Here is a 21,844-nt window from a genome sequence, read left to right on the forward strand (position 1 = left end):
GAAAGTACAGGTTAGTAGCCGGGCACGGTGGCACACTCCTTTAATCCCAGCTCTCTGGAAGCAGACGCAGGTGGCTCTCTTGGGTTTGAGGCCAGCCTGGTCTACGGAGTGAGTTCCAGGATAGCCAGGGCTGCACCGAGAAACCCTGTCTAGAAAAATAAAAAAGAAAGATAAAAAGAAGAAAATACAGGTTAGTATATCACAGATAGCTGTACTGTGTGGAGTGTGGTGTGCACTTGACAAGCAGTGAGGTGGGACTTATGGCTATGTTTGGGAAAGGCTGATTGCTGGATGGATAGGTGTGAACACCTCACTTGAGTAAAAAGCAGGTGATACTACTATGAAGTAGAGACTTTATAGCTTTATAATTTTCCCACTGTTTGGCTGCAACAACTCAGGTGGGCTGCCTTGTATTCATAGACTTTATTATTTGTTTTTTAAAAAAGATTTATTTACTTATGTATACAGTGCACATTAGATCACATTTATAGATGGTTGTGAACCACCATGTGGTTGCTGGGAATTGAACTCAGGACCTCTGGAAAAGCAGTCAATGCTCTTAACCACTGAGCCATCTCTCCAGCCCCTGACTTTATTTAAATATAATTCTCTGTAATTTTATAACTTGGTTCTCTGATGAGTCTTTCTAAACTGTTTTGCTTTGGTTTACCTTGAGCCTTCTGGAAAGGGGATGTGGGGATGGGGGTGCATTTAAGAGTAGACAAAGCATGCTTTGTGGGATCCCCCCAAAGTGGACTGCCTTGAGAGTGCACAAGGCCATCAGCCACATTCGTCTTTGCAGCGATAGAGCAGTCTTTGAAGCCAGTCATTTACTCTTGCACTCACCCAGAGCTTCGTTGCCTCTCCCCAACTATGCCCTCATAAACACCCCTGCCCTGACTCCTGCCTTCTGTTGGCCTTGCTCCTCTGAGAATAGATGAAATTGGCTCTTAATTGCATGGCACGCTTGACAGCCCTGGGTACGGACGCCCTGGGACTTCCTGATGTCAGTTTGACTCAGCTGAGGGATCACGGGAGGGTTCCGAGGAGTACTCAAAAGAGCTACCAGCCTTGGCGTTTCTGGCTTTGGCTGCCCCTGTGTGGGAAATAGTAGCTCGCCCAGTTCTGGTGGGGGTGGAGACCCGTTCCTCAGCCTTCAGGTCTGGAGTGTGCTGGGGAAGGGGATGGATCAGCGGGTGCCATGCTCCTTGATTTGATGCCTGTTGTTCCATCTGTAATTGCTATGCATGGTCGGTTTTTGTTTTTAGCCCAGGAATAGGCTGTGCCCCTTTATGGCTGTGCAACTTAAGAGGCAGTCTGCGCAGCTAATGAACCCCATTAAGAGGCAGTCTACGCAGCTAATGAACCCCAGCAGGCACAAATGATAGTCACGTTTAATTATGAATCAGGTGAGGAAGAGCCACGCCCCAACTTTTTTTACACTAGTTTATTGTCGTCATTGTTTATCCAAGCACTCATCTTGGGGGGTACTCTCCTGTGGGCCTGCCTCAGAGGGAGCTTAGTTCCTTCTTTCCTAAGCAGCGTGTTTTGTGGTAGGCGGCTGCGGTTCTGCAGGAAATGGGCATTGGGGCCACAGGTTGCTAGTGCTGGCTGTGGTGTGTGTGACTGAGAGACCATTAGATCTGACACCCTTGATGATTAAGCTAGGCCCAGGTACCTGGCCGGCCAGCCATCCCAGGGCAGGGGGATGTGGTGGAGGCGGCATTTACTACAGCCAGTGGGCCTTATTTGGTCAGTTGTACAACTCATGTGAGTAGTTACTTTGAGCTTTACCTTTACCCTGGTTTTCTTTGTCTACCCCCTCCCTGTGTGTGTGCTAGCAAGCGTGTGTTTGTGTGTGTGTGTGTGTGTGTGTGTGTGTGTGTTTCCTAGCTTTGTTGACTTTACCAGACAAAATTTATTTGAAAATAGGTGCAACAGGTGCGAATACAAGCCTGTTGCACTGCGGCTTGTGGGTGAATCTAAGTCATCTGAGGGGGAGGCGGCTTTCTTAGCTATTTGCTCTGCTCTCTTTCTAAGCAATCCTGTAAACTTTGGGGGGCACTCTGAGGAGCCCTACGAGTGGGGATGCCAGCAGCTTGCCAGAAAAGATTTCGGCCTGTGGACTGGGTAGGGCTCCAGTGTTTCAGTACTGCAAAGATAAATAGAAGATGTGCTTTTTGTCATACTGAATATCCTCTTTTTCTGTATGAAGTTGGTAAGTTTCAGTATTTCTTTTCAAATGGGGGTGGGAGCCGCAGAACACAGTTAGGATCCATTGCTTCCTTGCTTGCTTCCCCAGGCAGAGGCTTGGGAAGGAACGGCTTATGCTTAAGGATTCAAGCAGACTCTTGGAAGTAGGATTGTCCTCTGCATGCAAAACTGTCCCCTTCATATTCTTTAAAGAATTCTCTAGTCATACAGCCTCCAATGTGTTTGTCACGTCTTCCTTTGACTGTGCCCACTTGACTCATTAGAAAGCATGGTTCTCCCAACAAGAACTGCAGCCTTGTTTTTTGTTTCTCTCCTCTGTGCCACCCAAGTGAACGCCCACTTTCTCTCTCTATAAGGCTTAGCTTGACTGGGAATTTAAGTGAAACAGCTATTAGGAGGAGGTCAAGTAGGGGAACAAATGACTTTAACCTGCATTTTACTTTATTTTATTTTTTATTTTGGGGTGCGCGTTTCGAGACAGGGTTTCTCTGTGTAGCCTTGGCTGTCCTGGACTCACTTTATAGACCAGGCTGGCCTCAACTTACAGAGATCTGTCTGCCTGCCTCTGCCTCCTGAGGGCTGCGATTAAAGGTGTGCGCCACCACGCCCAGCTAAAGACACAATTTTACAGCCCTTCTCCTTATTTTCCAGCTCTTACATTCCTTCCGCCCCCTCCTCAGCGTTCCCTGAGCCTGCGAGAGCAAGGTGTAAATGACCCAGGGCTGCCACTTTACAGTTGAACCCACCCACAGTCACGTGTAATGTGAAGGGCCTAGCCTGCCCAGTGCTTTCTTGCTAGGCATCCAGGCACACCCATGGCTGAGGATGCCACCGCAGCTTGGGGACTTCCTTGGATTAAAGTTGAAAGAGCTTTCCCCACTTTTTTTTGAGCCCTGCCAGAAGCTTGGGACCCAGGATTCTTTGGGATGGAGACAGAGCCCTGAGGTTGGAGGCCAAGGCGCTGAACACAGTCATCCCCTGACAGGCCTCTGGGGTGGTGAGGGAAGACTGTGACAACCCCGGGATGCCCAGAATGCCTTTCCCATCTGATAGACAATGGGGGGGGGGGGAATTTGAGAACTGGTGCCACCCTCCCACACACACCCCACCCCACCCCCCTCCTCCCTTGTTGGCAGATCCCTGCTTGGTGTTGAAACACAGTCCATTCAGTCTACCTGCCTCTCTGCCCTAGTTTCTAAAGGGCAATTCTTGTTCTTTTGTTTCTGCTACTTCCTACTTATTCTGACTCTTCCAGCTGCAGAAAGTTCGAGGGCAGAGCTACATAAAACCACAAGGAAGGGACCGTTCAGTTCATCCGACCTTTTCTTCTCTTAGTCCTTTTCCCTTTGGTCCAGGGCATTTTCACCTCCTATTTATCCATCCCTATCTTGACGTGACCTTCTCATCCACCACATGGTAGAAGTCCAGGAAAGCGTTGGATTCCTGGAACTAGAGTGATAGGGAGTTGTGGCCTCCGTGGCGTGGATGTTGGGAATTGAACTCAGGTCCTTGGAAAGAGCGAGAGACACTCCTACCTATCTTGCCAACCCCATATGCTACTCACTTTAAATCTTTGTTTATTATGTATACAGTGTTTTGACTGCGTGTACACCTGCAGGCCAGAAGAGGGCACCAGATCTCATTATAGATGGTTGAGAGCCACCATGTGGTTGCTGGGAATTGAACTCAGGACCTTTGTAAGAACAAACAGTGCTCTTAAGCTCTGAGCCATCGCTCCAGCCCTGTGCTATTCACTTTAATGGTTTAATTAATCCCTGACCTGGTTTTTAATCTCACCTGCTCAAAGTGATGTTTGGGCTGTATAGAAACCAGTAGGTGTGCCTACTAAAGCATTCCAGAGTGACACTCTCCCAGTGTGCTCCTACCTCTAAATGTGGGTGGCGGTTCACACTGCTGCTTTTTGGCCTGTGGTGGAAGCTGATGCTGTGCTGATGGCCTGATAATTAACATTCACTGTCTTATTTTGTTCTCTGTTGCTAAGCAGAATATCTGAGTTTTGCTACTAAGCAGAAGGAAGACTTTGGTTTTGGCCCTTGGTTTGGGAAGGTTGGAAGTCTGAGAGCCTTGTGGGGGGGTCTTGTGCTGTTTCAGCTCATGGCAGGGAGCAGAATGGCAAGTGGGCACTAGAAGAAACAGCGCAGGAGGGAGCCCCTCATTTTATAATAACCTTCTCCGAGGTAACTAATGATGGCGATCTGAAGAGAGTGTCCTCCGCAGTCTTGGGGACTCAAACATGTACTTGCCGTTTGGGGGTGGTGTTTGGGGAGGGTTGGGTGATCAGCCTGTGTTGCGGGGGGAAGGGGAGGGGGAACTTTGGGGGTGTATGGCCTATAGCCTCACCTTACTTTCATTTCACTCTCTCATTCTGCTTTGAACTTGCAGTTGAGGATGCTGTCTCACAGCTTTATGCTCACGCTGCCACACCCCCGCACCCGCCACCGCCCCGCACCCGCCACACCCCCACACCGTGATAGACCCTGTCCCTCAGGAACCCTAACCCCAAACAAAACCATTCCTCCTCTAAGTTGCCTTGGTCATGGCATTTCATCACTGTAACAGAAAAATAATGTACTCTGTTAACCCTTTCGTGAGAGTGGGGCTCTTGTGACATAATCACATCTTGAAGGTCCCGTAGCATTCGGAGCCTGTCACAAGAGCAATTGAACTTCAACATGGGTTTTGGTGGAACAAAGCAAATCCGGACACCACAGCATGGGCAACGCGCTTCCCACAGAGTGCTTTCATCGTATGCCGAGCTTCACAAGAGTGGGGGCGGGGTAGGGTTTTCGATTCTCTAATGAATGGAATAGAAGGCACAGAGGTCACGTGGTTTGCCGGTGATGGGTGGAGACTGGCTCGGCTCCAGCGCCCTTGCCCTCTGCGGTGTTCTTCTGCGTTGAAGGCTGCGGTGGCGCTCAGTAAGCAGCTCTTGCTGCAGAGGCCGGTTTTTAAAGTCGAAAGATCACAGGTGGAGTTGAGACGTTTCGTGGTTTCAGTGGGGATGTTAGCTTGTAGTGGCTGCTACACACAGTGCCATGAACTGAGTGTTTTTAAAGACAGAAGTGTATTCTCCTAGAGTTCTGTAGGCCCCACGTCAGAGATCAAAGGCTGGTTTCTCTCGAGGCTTCCGAGAGGGGATGTGTCCCAGGAACCTCTCCTAGACGTATATGTCATGCCATCTCATGTTTTTGCATCACTGTCTGGGCGCAGAGCTGTGTCTCTACTTCCTTTTCTTCTTCTTCTTCTTCTTCTTCTTCTTCTTCTTCTTCTTCTTCTTCTTCTTCTTCTTCTTCTCCTCCTCCTCCTCCTCCTCCTCCTCCTCCTCCTCCTCCTCCTCCTCCTCCTCCTCCTCCTTCTTTTTTTGAGACAGGGTCTCTCTGTGTTAGCCTTGGCTGTCCTGAACTCGCTTTGTAGACCAGGCTGGCCTCGAACTCAGTGATCCACCTGCCTCTGCCTCCCGAGTGCTGGGATTAAAGGCGTGCGCCACCACGCCCGGCCTCTACTTCCTTTTCTTACGTGGATATAGGCTCATCAGAATAAGACCCTCCCCCATGACCTCATTCCTATTTAATTATCCTCAGACAAGGTCACCTTTTAAGGAACTGGGAATTAAGATGCCAGCATATAAATGTGTAGGGGACACAGTCCAACCCACAACGGTGTACACACCCAGTAAAGCATAGCTTTCTTTTGGCCACCAGACCCAGACCCAGCAGTAAACACAGGGCCTACGTTTAGGGATCTTATATAGCTAGCAGGCAAGTACGATGTCACGTAGTGACAATCACTTTGAAGTCAAGGCAGTGTAAGGGGCAGAGCGATTCTGGGCCAGGGAGTGGACCCGAATGAGGAGAGAGTGAGCCTTATGCAAGGTCTTCCTGGCTGAGAGAACAGCCTGTCCAGAGGCCCCAGGGCGCTGGAATGAGTTCCCTTTGTATAGGAAGAGAATGCAGGCCCGTGTGGCTACAGTGAGGAGACAGGGAGAACAATACAGCCAAGGCAAGGATATTTTTTAAAAAATATTTTATTAATTTATTCATACTATATCTCAATTGTTATCCCATCCCTTGTACCCTCCCATTCCTCCCTCCCTCCCATTTTCCCCTTACTCCCCTCCCCTATGACTGTGAATGAGGGGGACCTCCTCCCCCTGTATATGCTCATAGGGTATCAAGTCTCTTCTTGGTAGTCTGCTATCCTTCCTCTGAGTGCCACCAGGCCTCCCTATCCAGGGGACGTGGTCAAATATGGGGCACTAGAGTTCATGTGAAAGTCAGTCCCCACTCTCCACTCAACTGTGGGAATATCCTGTCCATTGGCTAGATCTGGGTAGGGGTTCGAAGTTTACTGTACATACTGTCCTTGGCTGGTGCCATAGTTTGAGCAAGACCCCTGTTCTTCTTGTAGATTTCTAGGACCCTCTGGATTCTTCTATTTCCCCATTCTCCCATATTTCTCTCACCTAAAGTCCTAATAGGATGTCTGCCCCTCTGTCCCACTTTCCTGGTAAGTAAAGACTTTCATGGGACATGCCCCTTGGGCTAGTGTCCAGATATAAGTGAGTATGTACCATTTGACTCTTTCTGCTTCTGGGTGAACTCACTCATTATAATCATTTCTCGTTCAATCCATTTGTCCACAAATTTCAGGTGGGAATGCAAACTGGTACAACCACTTTGGAAATCTATCTGGCATTTTCTCAGAAAAATGGGACTAAGGCTTCCTCAAGACCCAGCTATTCTACTCCTTGGAATATACCCAGAAAATGCTCCACCACACAACAGGGACATGTGCTCAACCATGTTCATAGCGGCCTTATTCATAATAGCCAGAACATGGAAACAGCCTAAGTGTCCCTCAGTAGAAGAATGGATAAAGAAACTGTGGTACATTTACAGGATAGAATACTACTCAGCTATTAAAAACAGGGTGAGGATTTTTAACTTTGTCCTTTGCAGCTATTTTTTTCTTCCTCACTAATTCTCGGTGCAGTGGATCTGGGAACCTTACACTCCTTGGGAGGTGAGAAAGTTTAGCTGCGACTTCCTCTTCCATCCCTGCTGTGACTCAAGTCTCCTAGCCACCCCCAGGCAAAAGCACTGTCCGTTCTTTGTTTTCCTGGTCTTTGTTTCCCAGGATGTTGGTGGACCCCCACAGCTCTGGGAGGTGGAGGTCGAGCCTTTCTCTGGTACAGAAGGCCGCCAGCCAGGCTCATGGCTCATTGTAAAACATTCTAGAGTCTCCTAACTTTGGACTCTTGTGTTAGTGGGTCTGGTTTCAATCTTCTTAAATCTGCGACCCTTTTAGACAGCGCCTCAGGTTGTGGTGACTCCGAACCATGAAATTAACTTCCATTGTTACAACTTCATAACTGTAATTTTGTACTGTCATGAATCATAATGTAAATATGTTTTCTGAGGGTCTTAGGACCCTCAGGGGACCCTTAGGACCCCTTTATGTAAAAGGGTCCTTCTACTCCCAAAGGGGTCGGGACCCACAGATTGAGAACCACTACTCTAACGCAGTCCACTGCATGTCCAGCTGTCTTTTGTCCCTCGTGGCACTATGTAGAAACTGAGGCTTATCAAGGTGTTGGAGAGCTGGCCCGCTTACTGCTTACTGCTCTTGAAGAACACCCGGATTTTGGTTCCTAGCACCTACGCAATGGCTTTCAGTTGTCTGTAACTCCAGTTCCAGGGCATTTGATGCCCTCTTCTGACCTCTGTGGGTTCCTGTACTTGCACGCATGAATATACGCACATGCATGCATGCACACATGCACGTACATAGAAATTCACATACAATAAAAACTAAGTACATTAAAACAAAAGAAAAAACAAAAACACCAAGGAAAAATGGATACAGAATCTTGTCCTTTTAAAAAAACTGGTACCTGATTGATTAAGCAGAAGGAGCTATACATATATAATATATAAATGCAGGTTTATTGGAAGAGGCACGGGAGGGGCAGGGGAAAAGAGAGCATGTATGCTGGGTGGGGGGAGGGGAAGGAGAGAGGGCAGGGAGGTGGGGAAAGTGCAGTAAGGGCGATGAAGGGGAAAAGGGGCCATGGAAACCAAAATGTCTGGTTGATATACTGAATCTCTGGGAGAGGGGAAGCCCCGCCCCTAAGTAGAGGGCAGGCCATGGCAGCGACGCCCTTCAGCAGGACCTGGCAGTACCCATGACATTGAGGGTAGAATGTCAGCTTGTCAGTGGGAAGAATCACAGAGGCAGGCACACAGCTGTAGTAAGATACACCTGAGACTAAGGGAGCAGGCTTCTGGAAGAGACACACCCGAGGACAGGTGGGAGAGTCGCTTTCATGACAAATGCCTTTGTTCTTTTTTAAAAAATGAGTTATTTATTCTTTTATGTACGCTTGTATTTTGACTGCATGCATCTGTTTGAGGGTGTCAGATCCTCTGGAACTGGAGTTAGAAAAACTTGTGAGCTGTCGTGTGGGTGCTGGGGATCGAACCTGGGTTCTCTGGAAGAATAGTCAGTGCTCTTAACCACTGAGCCATTTCCCTAGTTCCTTTACGATTCTTGACACCCTTAAAATAGCTTTCACACTGCCTATTACTAAGCTGGTGCTCTGGCATGTGTTTGTGGTTTTCAGTTTCTCTGTCTCTCTCTCTCTGTCTTTCTGTCTCTCTCTCCCTCCCTCTTTAATTATCTCTGTAACTTTTCACCCCAAAATGAAACCTACCAATAAGCTGATAAAATGACAATTTTAGTTGAAATGGTGTCAGTCTACATTTCCCCATGACAATGATCCCTTAGAGATCATTGTGGAAACTGCCCAACAGAATTCTAAAAACTCTGGTGTTGGGCCAGTAAACATCCCTTCAAAATTCAGATCTGATAGCTACAAAGGATACCATACCAAACCGTTACGTTTTGGGGAAAATGTTAATTTACTGCTTATTAATGGACCAGTACAAACTGAGCATAGTATGTGCCTTGTGCTTGAAGTTGGGACTTTTTTTTTTTTTCAATTAAAAATGTGTGTGTGTGTGTGTGTGTGTGTGTGTGTGTGTGTGTGAGAGAGAGAGAGAGAGAGAGAGAGAGAGAGAGAGAGAGAGAGAGAGACAGAGACAGAGAGAGAGAGAGAGAGAGACAGACAGGGAGAGGGGGAGAGACAGAGAGAGAGACAGCTAGAGAAACAGACAGACAGACCTGGTTCTTCTTCCTGGGTGGGATCATTCAAGTCATCAGGTTTGCAAGTGCTTGCTCTTGCTGAGCCATTTAGCCCATCCAGTTGTGGCATCTTCGTTTGTTTGTTTGAGACAGGGTTTCTCTGTGTAGCCTTGGCTGTCCTGGACTCGCTTTGTAGACTAGGCTGGCCTCGAACTCATATCAATCCACCTGCCTCTGCCTCCCGAGTAGTGGGATTAAAGACATGTGCCACCAGGCCTGGCTCTGGTTGGGGCATCTTTAAAGTAAACAGTGGCTTTGAGTGTGCATGCTGAGTTTCCCTTTCCGTTTGCCAGCTGTTTTTGCAACTAGTATTTTTGTTGTTGTTTGTTTTGTTTTGTTTTTTGGTACCCAGTCCCACGTGTTTGTTGTTTTAGTACAGTGATGGAGTTGAGTAGCGGTGACAGAGCTAAACTGTTCAGTATCTGCCTGTGCCATAAGAAGAGCTGGCTGCTGAGCTCTACCTGAGGCCACACGGGTTCTGCTGGTGGACTTGCCCGGATGATCCTGTGACTTAATTTTCATATGGAAAGAGCGCAGAATGGCGCCCTGGGGACAGGCTTCTCAAGTAGACTGACGACGAAAATACGGGGAAGCGGTCTGCTTTAGAAATGAGAATCTTGGAATTTTTTTTCATTTGTAGTATGAAAAAATTTTAATTTACTGAGTTTCCCCCTTTGAATAAACTGGTAATAAAATGATCCAGTATATAATATTAGTCCGAATAACAAAAATAATCTTTATTGTAAATGCCAGAGGTGGTGGATAGCTCCAGGGACCAGCATCGGTCAGACACAACAGGGACGATACACATGTTGGCTCATGGAGACTATGAGAGCATGCATGAGACCTGCACAGGGTCAAGCCAGACCCAAAATCCCTAACCAAGAAGCTATTTGTGACTGGTACCTGCTGGGAAAGGGGAAATCCGTTTTCAGCTATACACCGCACTCTAGGACAAGGCTGAGTGCTTTTGTTTTTTGTTTTGGTCTTAATTGAGTTTTCTTTTTTCTTTTTTTTTTAAGATTTATTTATTATGTATGCAGTGTTTTTACCTGCCCGTTCCCCTGCAGGCCAGAAGAGGGCACCAGATCTCATTCTAGATAGTTATGAGCCATCATGTGGTTTCTGGGAATTGAACTCAGGACCTCTGAAGAACAGACAGTGCTCTTAACCTCGCTTTTAGGTTTTTTGAGATAGGGTTTCTCCGTGTAAGAGCCCTGATGGGCCTACACTCTGTAGACTAGGCTGGCCTTGAACTCAAGAGATCCACCTGCCTCCGCCTCCCTAGTGCTGGGATTAAAACCATGCACTACTACACCCAGTTTGTTTGTTTGTTTCCTTAAGAGAGGAGGAGGGGAGGAGGGGGAGGGGAGAGGGAAGGAAAGAAGTGGGGGAGGGAAGACAAAGCTGTGGGTGGGGAGGTAGGAGGACATCTGGAGTGGAGAGTAATTGATTAAATAAGCAGAATGAGCTAATTGGCTTTGAAGCTATAATGTATAAATGCAGGTTCATTGGAAGTGGCACGGGGGAGGGGCACAGGAAGGGGGAGAATGCGGTGGGGTGGGGGGGGGAAGGGAAGAAGAGAAAATAGGGAGGTGAGGGGAAAAAAGGGCCCTGGAATCAAAATGTCTGGTTTCTATAGTGAATCTCTGGGAGAGGGGAGACCCCGCCCTATTGTAGGACCCAACAGAGGGAATACAGTCAAAATATATTGTATGAAAACATTAAAAAAAATAATTAAAAAATCTGTAATCTTTCACTTCCAACTATATGGAAATGTACTTTATCTTAGATCACTGTGATACCACCCTTTCCTTTTATGCTTCTGGAGTTTTCAATCCACAGGAATTGTCTTAAGGGCCTCAGTTAGTTAATGAGGACCTGCCATGTTGACAAGGAGGTAGTTGGACAACTGACAGGGCAAAGGTCTCCGGAACTAGAAGGCCTGTGTCTTCAGGGTTAATCCTAGTTGGGTTGATAAGGAGACCACACCTGTCTGCCAAGAACGGATTGGGTAATGATCAACAACAGATTCCATACATCACCCCCCAACCCCCCAACCCCACAACAGGGTTTCTCTGTGTAGCCTTGGCTGTCCTGGGCTCACTTTGTAGACCGGGCTGACGAGCAACAGATGTTTCAGCCAGAGAATTTCCCTGTGAAACCAGTGCTGTCACTGCTTAAGTGGCTCCTCTGCCTTGAGGCTTAACAGTATCATGCCTTTCTTTAGGCTTTGTTTTTGTTTGTTTGTTTCTTCTCTGTGTAACAGTCCTGGCTGTTCTGGACTCTTGTAGACTAGGCTGGCCTTGAACTCACAGAGCTCTGCTTGCCTCCTGAGTGCTGGGATTAAAGGCATTTACCACCCCACCCTGTCTCTTTAGGCTTTGGTAAGAAGGTCATATGCAAATACTTCACCCTTTTATATAAGGGACTTGAGCATCTTTGTAATCTGTTGTCTAACCACACAAAACATGAAATGTAAATACACCCTCTTGTATACGTTACCCTGAATTGTAGTACCTAGTGTAGTACCTTATGTAAACTATATAAGTAGCCTCCCACAGCCCACCCACACATTTAAACTTCACTGAGATCTTTGATGAAGAAGTATTTATCATAGTACATTCTTAAAGTAACCGTGTGAAGTGGCCATTTCTGCCTAGCTAGAAATAAATTCACTGTGAGCAGGAATTTCACCATATTACCCTTTGCCTTTGGCTGGAGCCCCTGAACTCTGGGTTGGTTCCAGGTAGTTGCTTAGGAGTACTGCTGACCCATGGAAAACACTGCTTCTCCTAGCAGCCGCAGTGATGTCGCCCTGAGACCCCACACATTAGACAAAATGATTAGCAGTTCCTTGTTCTTCTCCATGGCTTTGATGGCATACTTGGGCTGTGAGCCATCTTTTGGCTTAATCTGATTAAAACCAGATAAGGAATTAGGTCAGAGTCCTTGGACTACACTGCAGACTGTTTCCAGAACTCCCGAGGTGATAACAAAGTAAAAATAAACACACACCAGGATGGGTTGGGGTGGGGGTTGGGTGGGTGGGGTAGGGACTGCATTGCTCAGCATTTGCCTGTGGCCTTTCCCAGATCAAAACCCTTCTGGGTGGAAGCAAAGGAACGCTGCAGCAGGCAGTAGGACGGAGTTAGCAGCTAGGGCAGGATGTGTCATTCCAAGGTGCTCCAAAGCAGAAACCAAGGGTCTGAGGCCCTGAAGGGTGACATCATTTTGGGTGGACCTCTGAGCTCAGTGGTAGGTACAGCAGCATGCAAGGCCTGATGGTCTCATGAACTCCAGTAAGATCTGACGTCCTGTGACTTTTCCTGGGGAGATGTACACAAATGTTTGTTCACCCTAGATGAAGAGGGCACCGATGGAGCAGTGAGGGAGCTCTGTCCAAGTCCAGGGCTGATGGGTTCAGCTACAGGAGATGGGTGACTCAGGCAGACACACTAGGGCGCCACACCCTAGTTGATCATTTTCTTCTGGCACAGTAGCAGTTGGAATCTAAGGAGGGAAGAGACTTATGAGTTCTGGGAGGCTCATGGGCCTCTCCCCTCCTTCCAGGAGGAAGGTTCACAGGCTTGATGTCATGTGGGTCAGTGTCATGCGGGTCATCGTAGGTGCTCAGGCGTCACATCCAACCTGGAGGAAATAGCTGTGTTACACCAAGTTTTCCTTGGCAAAGAGATCGTTCTTTTTGTTTCTAAATTATTATTTGTGTGTGTGTGTGTGTGTGTGTGTGTGTGTGTGTGTGTGTGTGTGTGTGTGTGTATACATACGTATAAGCCATGGTGCACACCTGCATGGAGGTCAGACGACAACTTCCAGGCATTGGTTCTGTCCTGCTACCATGTACATTCTAGAGACTGAACTCAGATCATCAGGCTCAGTGGCAAATAACCCATACCTGCTCAGCATCTCTCTCAAGGAGATAGTTCTGGAGGATCAGTAGGGAGGACCCAAGTGTTACTAAACCAAGTCCATTTTGCCTGCCACATAGGGTGTCAGTCCTTGCCATAATGAGGGCTTTGTTTGTTTGCTTGTTTGTTTGATAGGCTCTTGGACTTAGTCCCAGTTCCTGGAACTCACTGTGTAGACCAGGGTGATCTCAAACTTATAATCAACCATGCTGCCTCTTTTTTTTTTTTTTTTTTAAACGATAGGATTTCTCTGTGTCGTCTTGGCTGTCCTGGACTCACTTTGTAGACCAGGCTGGCCTTGAACTCACAGCGATCTGCCTGCCTCTGCCTTCTGAGTGCTGGGATTAAAGGTGTGCGCCACCACACCCGGCTTGCCTCTTCCTTTTTAGTGCTAGGATTATAGGCATTCACTACCATGCCTGCCTTTCTTCCTTCCTCCCTTCTTTCCTTCCTTCCTTCGCTTGTTTTTTTAGGCAGGGTTTCTCTGTTGTAGTCCTGGTTGTCCTATAATTCTCTCTTTAGACCAGACTGGCCTTGAACTCAGAGGTATACCTGCCTCTGCCTCTGTTGGAATTAAAGATGTGTGCTACTATGCCTGTTGAAATGATGAATTTTTCAAAATAGGAAGAGTTTACTCATGAAGAAGCCAAGCGTGTGGAATCAGGAGAGCAGGCCGCAGGGATTGCTATTCAGGGATGTGGTTTAGGGGTGTTTATGGCTCACAAAGCTGGGTACACTAGGGTATGGGGAAGGGTGACTGGAGGGGAGGAAAATTGAAAAAAAAAAAAAAGATGGCCTATATATGCATAATAACGTTCACAGCTCTTCCCAGTCAGAAAACATCGACATTTGCATGCTTTGGGTGTGAAGTTTTGGTCCCGTGACTTTGACAGGTCAGCAGTATCAATCATTTTGGGCCACTCACAAGTTCCTAGAAAACAAGCATAGGCCTATGACGCTGTGGAGAGGTGTTAACTGTCAACAGCTCAGGAGAGTGTAGCTACACAACTTCCACCGCTGGTGATTGACAGGTATTCTATGCCAATGAATGAGCCAATTGAAGCCAAATTAAAGTATATAAAGGCAGGTTTATTGGGGTCGGTTGTCAGGTGGGTTTACCCAGCACCATAGGAAGGGGCCAGGGAAGTTGCTAGGCAGAGGGAGACAGAATGTCAGAGTGGGGCAGGGCAGGGAAGGAGGGATGGGGGGAGGGAGAATGTAGAGAGAGGGGGGAGGTAAGCAAAATGTCTAGGTTACATAGTGAAGAGTCTTTGGAGGAGGAGGGGAAGCTCCTCCCACCCCACCTGCCCCTGGACTGTAAAGTTCAGGGTGGAGGGCGGGGCATGCCAGCCGTGCCCTGTAACAGGTAGGGACTGAGGGATGCTGGGAGAACCTGGAGACCAGGTCCACTTTGGTATGTTAAATAGGCACCTTAGCAGATTGTCCCCGGGTCTGAATCCCAACAGTGATGAAACCGAACACCTGGAAGCAAGCAACACTAGAAACCATCTTCCCTTGCTCCCTCAGCCTCACCACGCTTGGTTCCAGCATCAGAAGCGGCTTCTGCTGTCACCGGAGGAGGTTTGGTGACGCTAGGGAGACCTTCATCAGAGTCTGACCTCCCCAGCTGTAAGGGCTCACTTCCATCCAGCAAACAGACCCTTCTCTCTTGGACCCAGTGTCCGGTAACAACGGCATACTGTAGTTGAAGCCATAGAGCCAAATGTTGGGAGCCGTTGGGAAGACAAGTCCCGGATCCCCCATAGGCCTAAGTGCCAGGACCCCTCTCTGGACACTCACCCCTCTTGGACTGAATTCCTTGGCACCCCCTCCTCAAAGGTTCCTTTGGGCTGATATTTATCCTTTAATGTACTGGGTTTCTCCGTTCTGTCATTTGAGCCTGTCCCATTTGGGACGTGACAGAGGCAGATGGCTATGAGTGGACCAGCAGTCTAGGAACAAGGAAATACAATCCTCTCTTTCCTGCTTGCGTACCACCTCTCATGGATGGGGAAAGCAAGCTTTGAAAGTACCGAAGGATAACTGCTCCTTCTGCTCCGGTGGCCTTGACACTGTCTAGTCCAGGGATGCTGCTTAGAGGAAACTCTGATCTTCTTTGCATAATTGACTTTCTGTCACCTCCTTCCTTGCCAAGTCTCCGCAGTCTGCCCCTTGAACCGGGTTGCATGAGATCTGCTTGCATTGGCCTTCTTCCTGCTGCTGGGCAGTAGTGAGGGGCTACCCAGGAGGCCAGGCCAGAGGTCATCTCTTTGAATCCCCGTTCCCATACCACATTGCTGATAGAGGAACAATATGATGCGCTCAATTTGGGTCTGATTGAGTGGCAACTCTCTGAGAGTTGGGGAACAAATGGTCTTGGATTTAAATCTAGGTTTCCTACTCAGTTGGCGGAATGGTTTACCTCAGAGAGTCTCAGCTCCTATGTTTCCACTACAAATCCTCTTGGGTTTTTCTGAATCTGATGCTGACGGTGAAGGGGCAAGCCAGGGCCTGTCACACAGGGTGTCCTTGATAGTTTTTTTTTTTTAGTACTGAAAGAGAAACGTCTGGAAGGTACCCTTCAAACCTCAAATGCCTGGGACACAGAGGGGACGGGTTAATGGATTATTTGATTTTATTTTGTCTTCGTTGAATGAACTTGCTGTTTTTCAAACACATGTGAGTCAAAATACCTTCTTATATAAACGTGCCTTGTTCAGGATAGGATTATATAGTATGCATTTTTCATATGGATTTATTGCACATGTGTGTGCACATGCACTCATGCTGCCAGTGCACATGTAGAGGTCAGAGGACAGTTCGTGAGAGTTGGCTCTCTGCCTCCACCATGTCAGTCTTCGGGTTCGCCAACAGGAGCACTCTACCCATGGAATCGTCTAGCTAGCCCATAGATGGCTTTTTCTGATAAGATGTAGTGCTATTTCTAGACTTAAAGACACTTTATCACCTACAAAACTTGGCTTTCTTATGCAACTTATGTGCAACTGAACTGAACAAACCCCCTGGAAAGTGCAGTGTACAAAGGACTGCGTAGGTCCTGCACGAAGTCACATTCTAGTGTCCAAGGACACTCTGCATATACCAACGTAGCAGTGGATACACAGTGAGCCTATGACAGACAGTGTTCGTAAAGGAGCTGACGGAGTTCAAGAGAAGAAGCCATTATTTTCAGTTAAGCTGGGAGAGGTGGTGGCATTTGAGCTGAATTTTGAAGGTTAGGGAGGCTTTAGGTACAGAAGAGTGAGGATGTGATCACTCTTGGTCTAAGGCGTGGAGGGACAGCATGCGCTAGCTCTGTAATCTCAACACATGGGAACTCAGGAGGAGGAAGCAGGGGGATGCCTGCTAGTTTCAGGGCACCCTGAGCTACATACACAGTAAGAACATGTCAAAAACAAAAGTGTGTGTGTTTGTGTGTGTGGGGGCATGCGTGCGTGCGTGCGCGCGCGCACATGTGCCTATCATTTTCAACAGTGTGGATGAGCATGCAGGTCATTGTTTTATGATCTAAGTGGGATAAGCCAGACACAAAGAGACAAATACTGCCTGTGGCGAATTGATACAGGCAGAGAGTAGCATTGTGGTATCAAAGGTTGGAGTGATGACCAGGGGAAATGCTGTATTGAGAATACAGCATTTTAATTTTTTTTATGATTTATTTTATGTGTGGGTGTTCTGCTGACATTTGTGTTTGTACATCATGTGCACACCTGGCATCCACCGAGGTCAGAAGAGAGCATCAGATCAGTTGGAGCTCGAGTTTATGGAGTGTTGTGAGGCATCCTGTGTGTGCTAGGAACCAAACATTGCGTCTGGCTGGAGCTTATGAGATATCACAGCGACCTCCCTCCCCACTGACACACCTACTCCAGCAAGGCCACACCTCCAATGATGCCACTCCTTTTGAGCCCATGGGGCCAGTTTCATTCAAATCACCGTTTGAATGAAAGGAGTTTAAACCAGTGCTCAAGTTCACAGCCACCTATTGGCTCTCAGAGCTGGAAGATGGTGGCCTGAGATTACATATTTTCCCCTTCTCTTCCATGTTGTTGCTTCAACCTTCATATCAATTAGTTCTAATCTGATTTGGCCAACAACTGCGGAGGAGAAATCCCAAAACTACTTTGGGTATGGGCATCTCCAGGTGTTCATTTCAGACACATTTTTCAGTTTGGCTTAGTTCCCAGGCATTTCACAGAATTAAATTTGCATTATTTAAACAAAACAAAACAAAACAAAACAAAACATTGCATTATTCTTTTTGCCAGATCTTTGCTAATCACTCTTTTGTTTGTTTGTTTGTTTGTTTTTCAAGACAGAGTTTCTCTGTGTAGCCCTGGCTGTCCTGGACTCACTTTGTAGACTAGGCTGGCCTTGAACTCACAGCAATCCACCTACCTCTGCCTGGGATTAAAGACATGTGCCCACCACACCCAGCTAATCACGCATTCTTAATATTTAAGGCTACCCCAGCGCACTGACCACGGTATGCTGTTTTGGATATATGGGGAAAACCCACACAAGTAAGGAAAACAAAACAGTGTTTGCTGCTTCATAGAATGAATTTCTCTTGTGAAGCTTATTTTACTGATCTTGAATTTTTATCTTCAAGTTATTTCAAGCTTAAAAAGCAAATCATTAAAAATTTAGAATTTTAGAAGTCTGTAAAGAATTTATACTCCTTCCTAGCATGAAGAAATAGTGTTTTTTTTTTTTTATGTGTTCTTTTCCTTCATTTGCCTCACTTTCATCCTGTTATTTGGAGAACTGTGTTTAAGGGGAATCTGATCTAGCCTTACCACTCATTTTATTAAATCCAAATTTCAGTTAGGTTCTAATCAGTCTTCTATTAGTTTTATGGCCTGGCCCGCGGGGTCTTTACCCGGGACCTGTGGAGGGGGGTGGGGACGAGTGGGGGACAGGAGACATGGAGAAGGAGAGCAAGTCTGGGTTTCTGATCAAGCTCTCAAACTTTATTTTCCACATAATAGTTTATAAAGGATAAGCAATGAGGAAATGAGGAGATCTGCTCATGAATGGCAGCTCAATTTACTTTTCTTAGCTAGGCGTGAAAGCTGAATGGCTACCTGCAAGGCATGACTGTCTCGAAAGGCGTTCAGTTTGCAAACGAAGGGCATCGGCGAAACATTTCCACTTACAGCAGTCAAAATATTAAATAGCTCGAGTCTTAAATCGGACATTTGAAATGATGATCTCTGAAGCTGTGAGTGAAGACAGTTGTGTCTTTTCTAAGAAAAGAAAAGGTGTTCACTGTAAAGTGATTGTTCTTTAGAGATGTCTCCTTAAAGGGGCTGGAGAGATGGCTCAGTGGTTAAGAGATGTCTCCTTAAAAGCAAATTCCTGTGATACCTTAGGGCAGTGGCGCTCAACCTTCCTAGTACTGCGACCCTTTAATACAGTTCCTCATGTTGTGGTGACCCCCCCCCCACTGTTATGAATCATAATTTAAATACCTGATATGCAGGATGTCTGATATATGTTACCTGTGAAAGAGCCATTCAGCGCCCCCAAAAGGGTCGCGGCCCACAGGTTGAGAACCACTACCTTAGGAGCATGTTTAGTGCAATGATGACCCAAGATTGAGTTTCTGTATTAGGGTCAACACCATGCCCATATGACCCAAAAGTGGATAAAAGACTTTCTAGAATGGTAACCCTTTAAATGGATTCCTTTGTGTCTGAACAGTTTATCCTGTCAAGAGAGTCGTGCTAAAATATGTGGGAAACAGCTAGGAAACCGGGTGCTTGAGATTCCTAGATCTACACGTCATTCTAAGAACAAACCATGATGTAGATTCTTACCATATATTTTTTTTCCCCATGAACTTTGGAGTGAAACTTAGGTTTGAGCACCACTTCTAATATCTATTACCCGGAACAGTTTAGATGCATCGTGTAAGTTATTTGAGCCTTCGTTTCTTCATCTGTAAACTGCCCTAAGTACATGGGTTTTATTAGTTCTTAGTTGTAGGTGGGCATTGACCTTTTTCCTTGTGTGTGTGTGTGTGTGTGTGTGCGCGCGCGCGCGTGCGTATGCTTACATGAGCAGTTTTTCTCAGTCATTCTTCATCGTTTCAGAGCCTGCATGTCTCAGTTGAGGCCAGGCTCCCCAGTTTGGCTAGTCTAGCTATCCAGTTGGCTTCAGGGACCCTGCCCCACCCCATGTTTCTGCCTTTGAGTACCAGAATTATAGCCAGACTCCTCCACGGGGCTCAGGATTTAAACTCTGGTCCTCACTGAGGCCGTGTGGCAAGCACTTTACCTGCCAAGGCAACCTTTATCCTGGTATTTTATATCTTAAACCTTGATGCAGACTGGCATGGAAACCAGACTGCTGCTAACCCCGTTTTGCAGGCAAGGTCACTGCCGTGGAGACAACCGATAATCAGAAAGTCTGATGTCACCTAGAAGGGGACAGACTCTTCAGCAACGGCAGCCAATGATGTTCTTGTCAACCCTGTCTCATCTATGCCTTTTCTTTTAGTGGATGTTTAAGAGTAGTGAAGAGAACCACATGGTTAAGCAACCTGCCGTTCAGAGATGAGATAGGGCTTTTAGGCCAGAGGATGTAAGTCAAAGTGAATTTTTCATCTCTTTACAGGAGTGGCAAAGACTCAACTATGACATCTACACCCTGAGGCAGATGCGTAGGGAAGTGAGAAACAGGTGGAGGCGAATCTTAGAAGATTTGGGTGAGTCTGAAGGAGATCGTGAAATGGCAGACATAACCAGTCACGTGTGCTGCTTTTTCCCTTTTCAAACCCCATGGTTTCTGTCTAAAGATTGTCAGCTGATTAAATTACCTGACTAATTAAATTACCTTATACTGATTGGTTTCTCACTTTTGTTTTTATACTCTCAAGCATAAACCTTTATTCCTATTGTCACCAGCCCATGTTACCTGGCTGTATTAAATTACCTCATATCTCCCCGAGTATGAGGTGACGGAGAGCAGTGAAGTCATATGGTGTTACTGTTCACCTTTTTTGCCATTATTTTATATTGAATTAGATAGAGGTTAACTGTTGCTGTTAGTTTGATTGTATGGCCTAATAAATGTTTATCATTAGGCTTATAATTATTAAGGCAGTATCATCTAACCTGCTTTTGCAGTCAATAAAGACACAGACAGCTGATGTATTTTAGAATAGCCTATTTTTACCTGGGGCAAGGCAGATATTATCTCCTTAGCTATCTCTTTATTTCCCCCCCTCCCGTCTCCATCCCATGCCATCTGCTTCTAGTAATTTCTATTTGATTTACCTCCCATCCATAATCCCAACATACTTGCTAAGGTTGTTCATTTGGGCCATTTGTTTCATGGGGGACTTCAGAGTTCCTCCTCTGGGCCCATAGGGCTCTTTTCCTATCCCATGGCGAGTCTCCTCAACTTTCTCCTCCATCCTGGCAGTCTCTTCTACTCAAAGGGCGTGAACCTTTGCTCTGTCCCTTCTGCCTTGCCTGGCCTTTTATTCAGCCAATCAGAAAGGCAAGGTTCAGGGCAGTAGCCAGATCAGTAATTAGCATCACAATACATAGCATCAGACCAACTTCCAACAATTGACCAAGTAGTAGTAACTTTATGGATATGAAAGAAATGTTGTTTGTAAGAGATACCGACACAGCCGAAAATTCTAAAAGCAGCAAAAGGAAGAAGTTACAAGGTTGGGAAAATACGCATTGTGGTCGACACTGAGTAATGCCTTTCTTAATTCTACTAGGATTCAGTAAATATGTCCCCACGGCATAAAACAAGCTTGCTGTATAGTGTTCACAAATAAGTGATCAATTTAAAGCCCTTGACATTCTGCTTTGAAATATTCTGCTTTGATATTCTGCTTTGGTCCCCGGGCACTATAGATTTTCAAAGGTGGGGTAGCAGGTTGCTAGCCCTTGTTGTCTTAGTTGGGAATAATGGGCTAAGGCCGACACTTTGCCTTCTTAACTCAGTATTGCTGTGGGCTAACAAGTCTCCTTTTTGCAGGTTTCATTCTTTGAGAAAGTAAATTTTAAAAAATTTTTTATTGTTTGGTTTTTCTAGACAGGGTTTCTCTGTGTAGCCTTGGCTGTCCTGGACTCACTTTGTAGACCAGGTTGGCCTTGAACTCACAGCTATCCACCTGCCTCTGCCTCCCAGGTGCTGGGATTAAAGGCATACGCCACCATGCCCACCGAGAAAGTAATTTTTAAATTTTTTTTTTTTTTACCAGTTGACTAGATTACCACAAAGAAGGAAATAGGGGCTTGGAGATGTAGGGACCCGGGAGGGGACACCTGAGCAGGCTGAGGAGCTGTGTAGGGACAGGCCACCTGACAAAGTGCCGTGGAGCAATCTGGTCAGGGTCTCACCTCCCTCAGTGGAGAGAGGCGTTATTGGAGAGAAGCCAGAAAGGAGAAACACGGTGGAGTTTTAAGTCAGGAGCTCCCACTCACGCA

General features: G+C 46.6%; 1 protein-coding gene across 2 annotated transcripts in view; it reads left to right on the plus strand.

Annotated features, from left to right (window-relative positions):
* MREG (melanoregulin) overlaps positions 1 to 21,844 on the plus strand; it is a 60,974-nt gene that overhangs the window by 36,019 nt on the left and 3,111 nt on the right. Inside the window, exons 3-4 of one of the 2 annotated variants that reach the window (XM_084779494.1) lie at positions 6,643 to 6,741; positions 20,010 to 20,100. In XM_084779494.1, the coding sequence (XP_084635620.1) occupies positions 6,643 to 6,741; positions 20,010 to 20,100 (190 nt within the window). The remainder of the gene's footprint in view (positions 1 to 6,642; positions 6,742 to 20,009; positions 20,101 to 21,844) is intronic. The other variant, XM_084779495.1, reaches the window with a different exon arrangement.

The sequence above is a fragment of the Acomys minous genome (assembly GCF_964271855.1).
Source record: "Acomys minous genome assembly, chromosome: 4".
NCBI lineage: Eukaryota > Metazoa > Chordata > Mammalia > Rodentia > Muridae > Acomys > Acomys minous.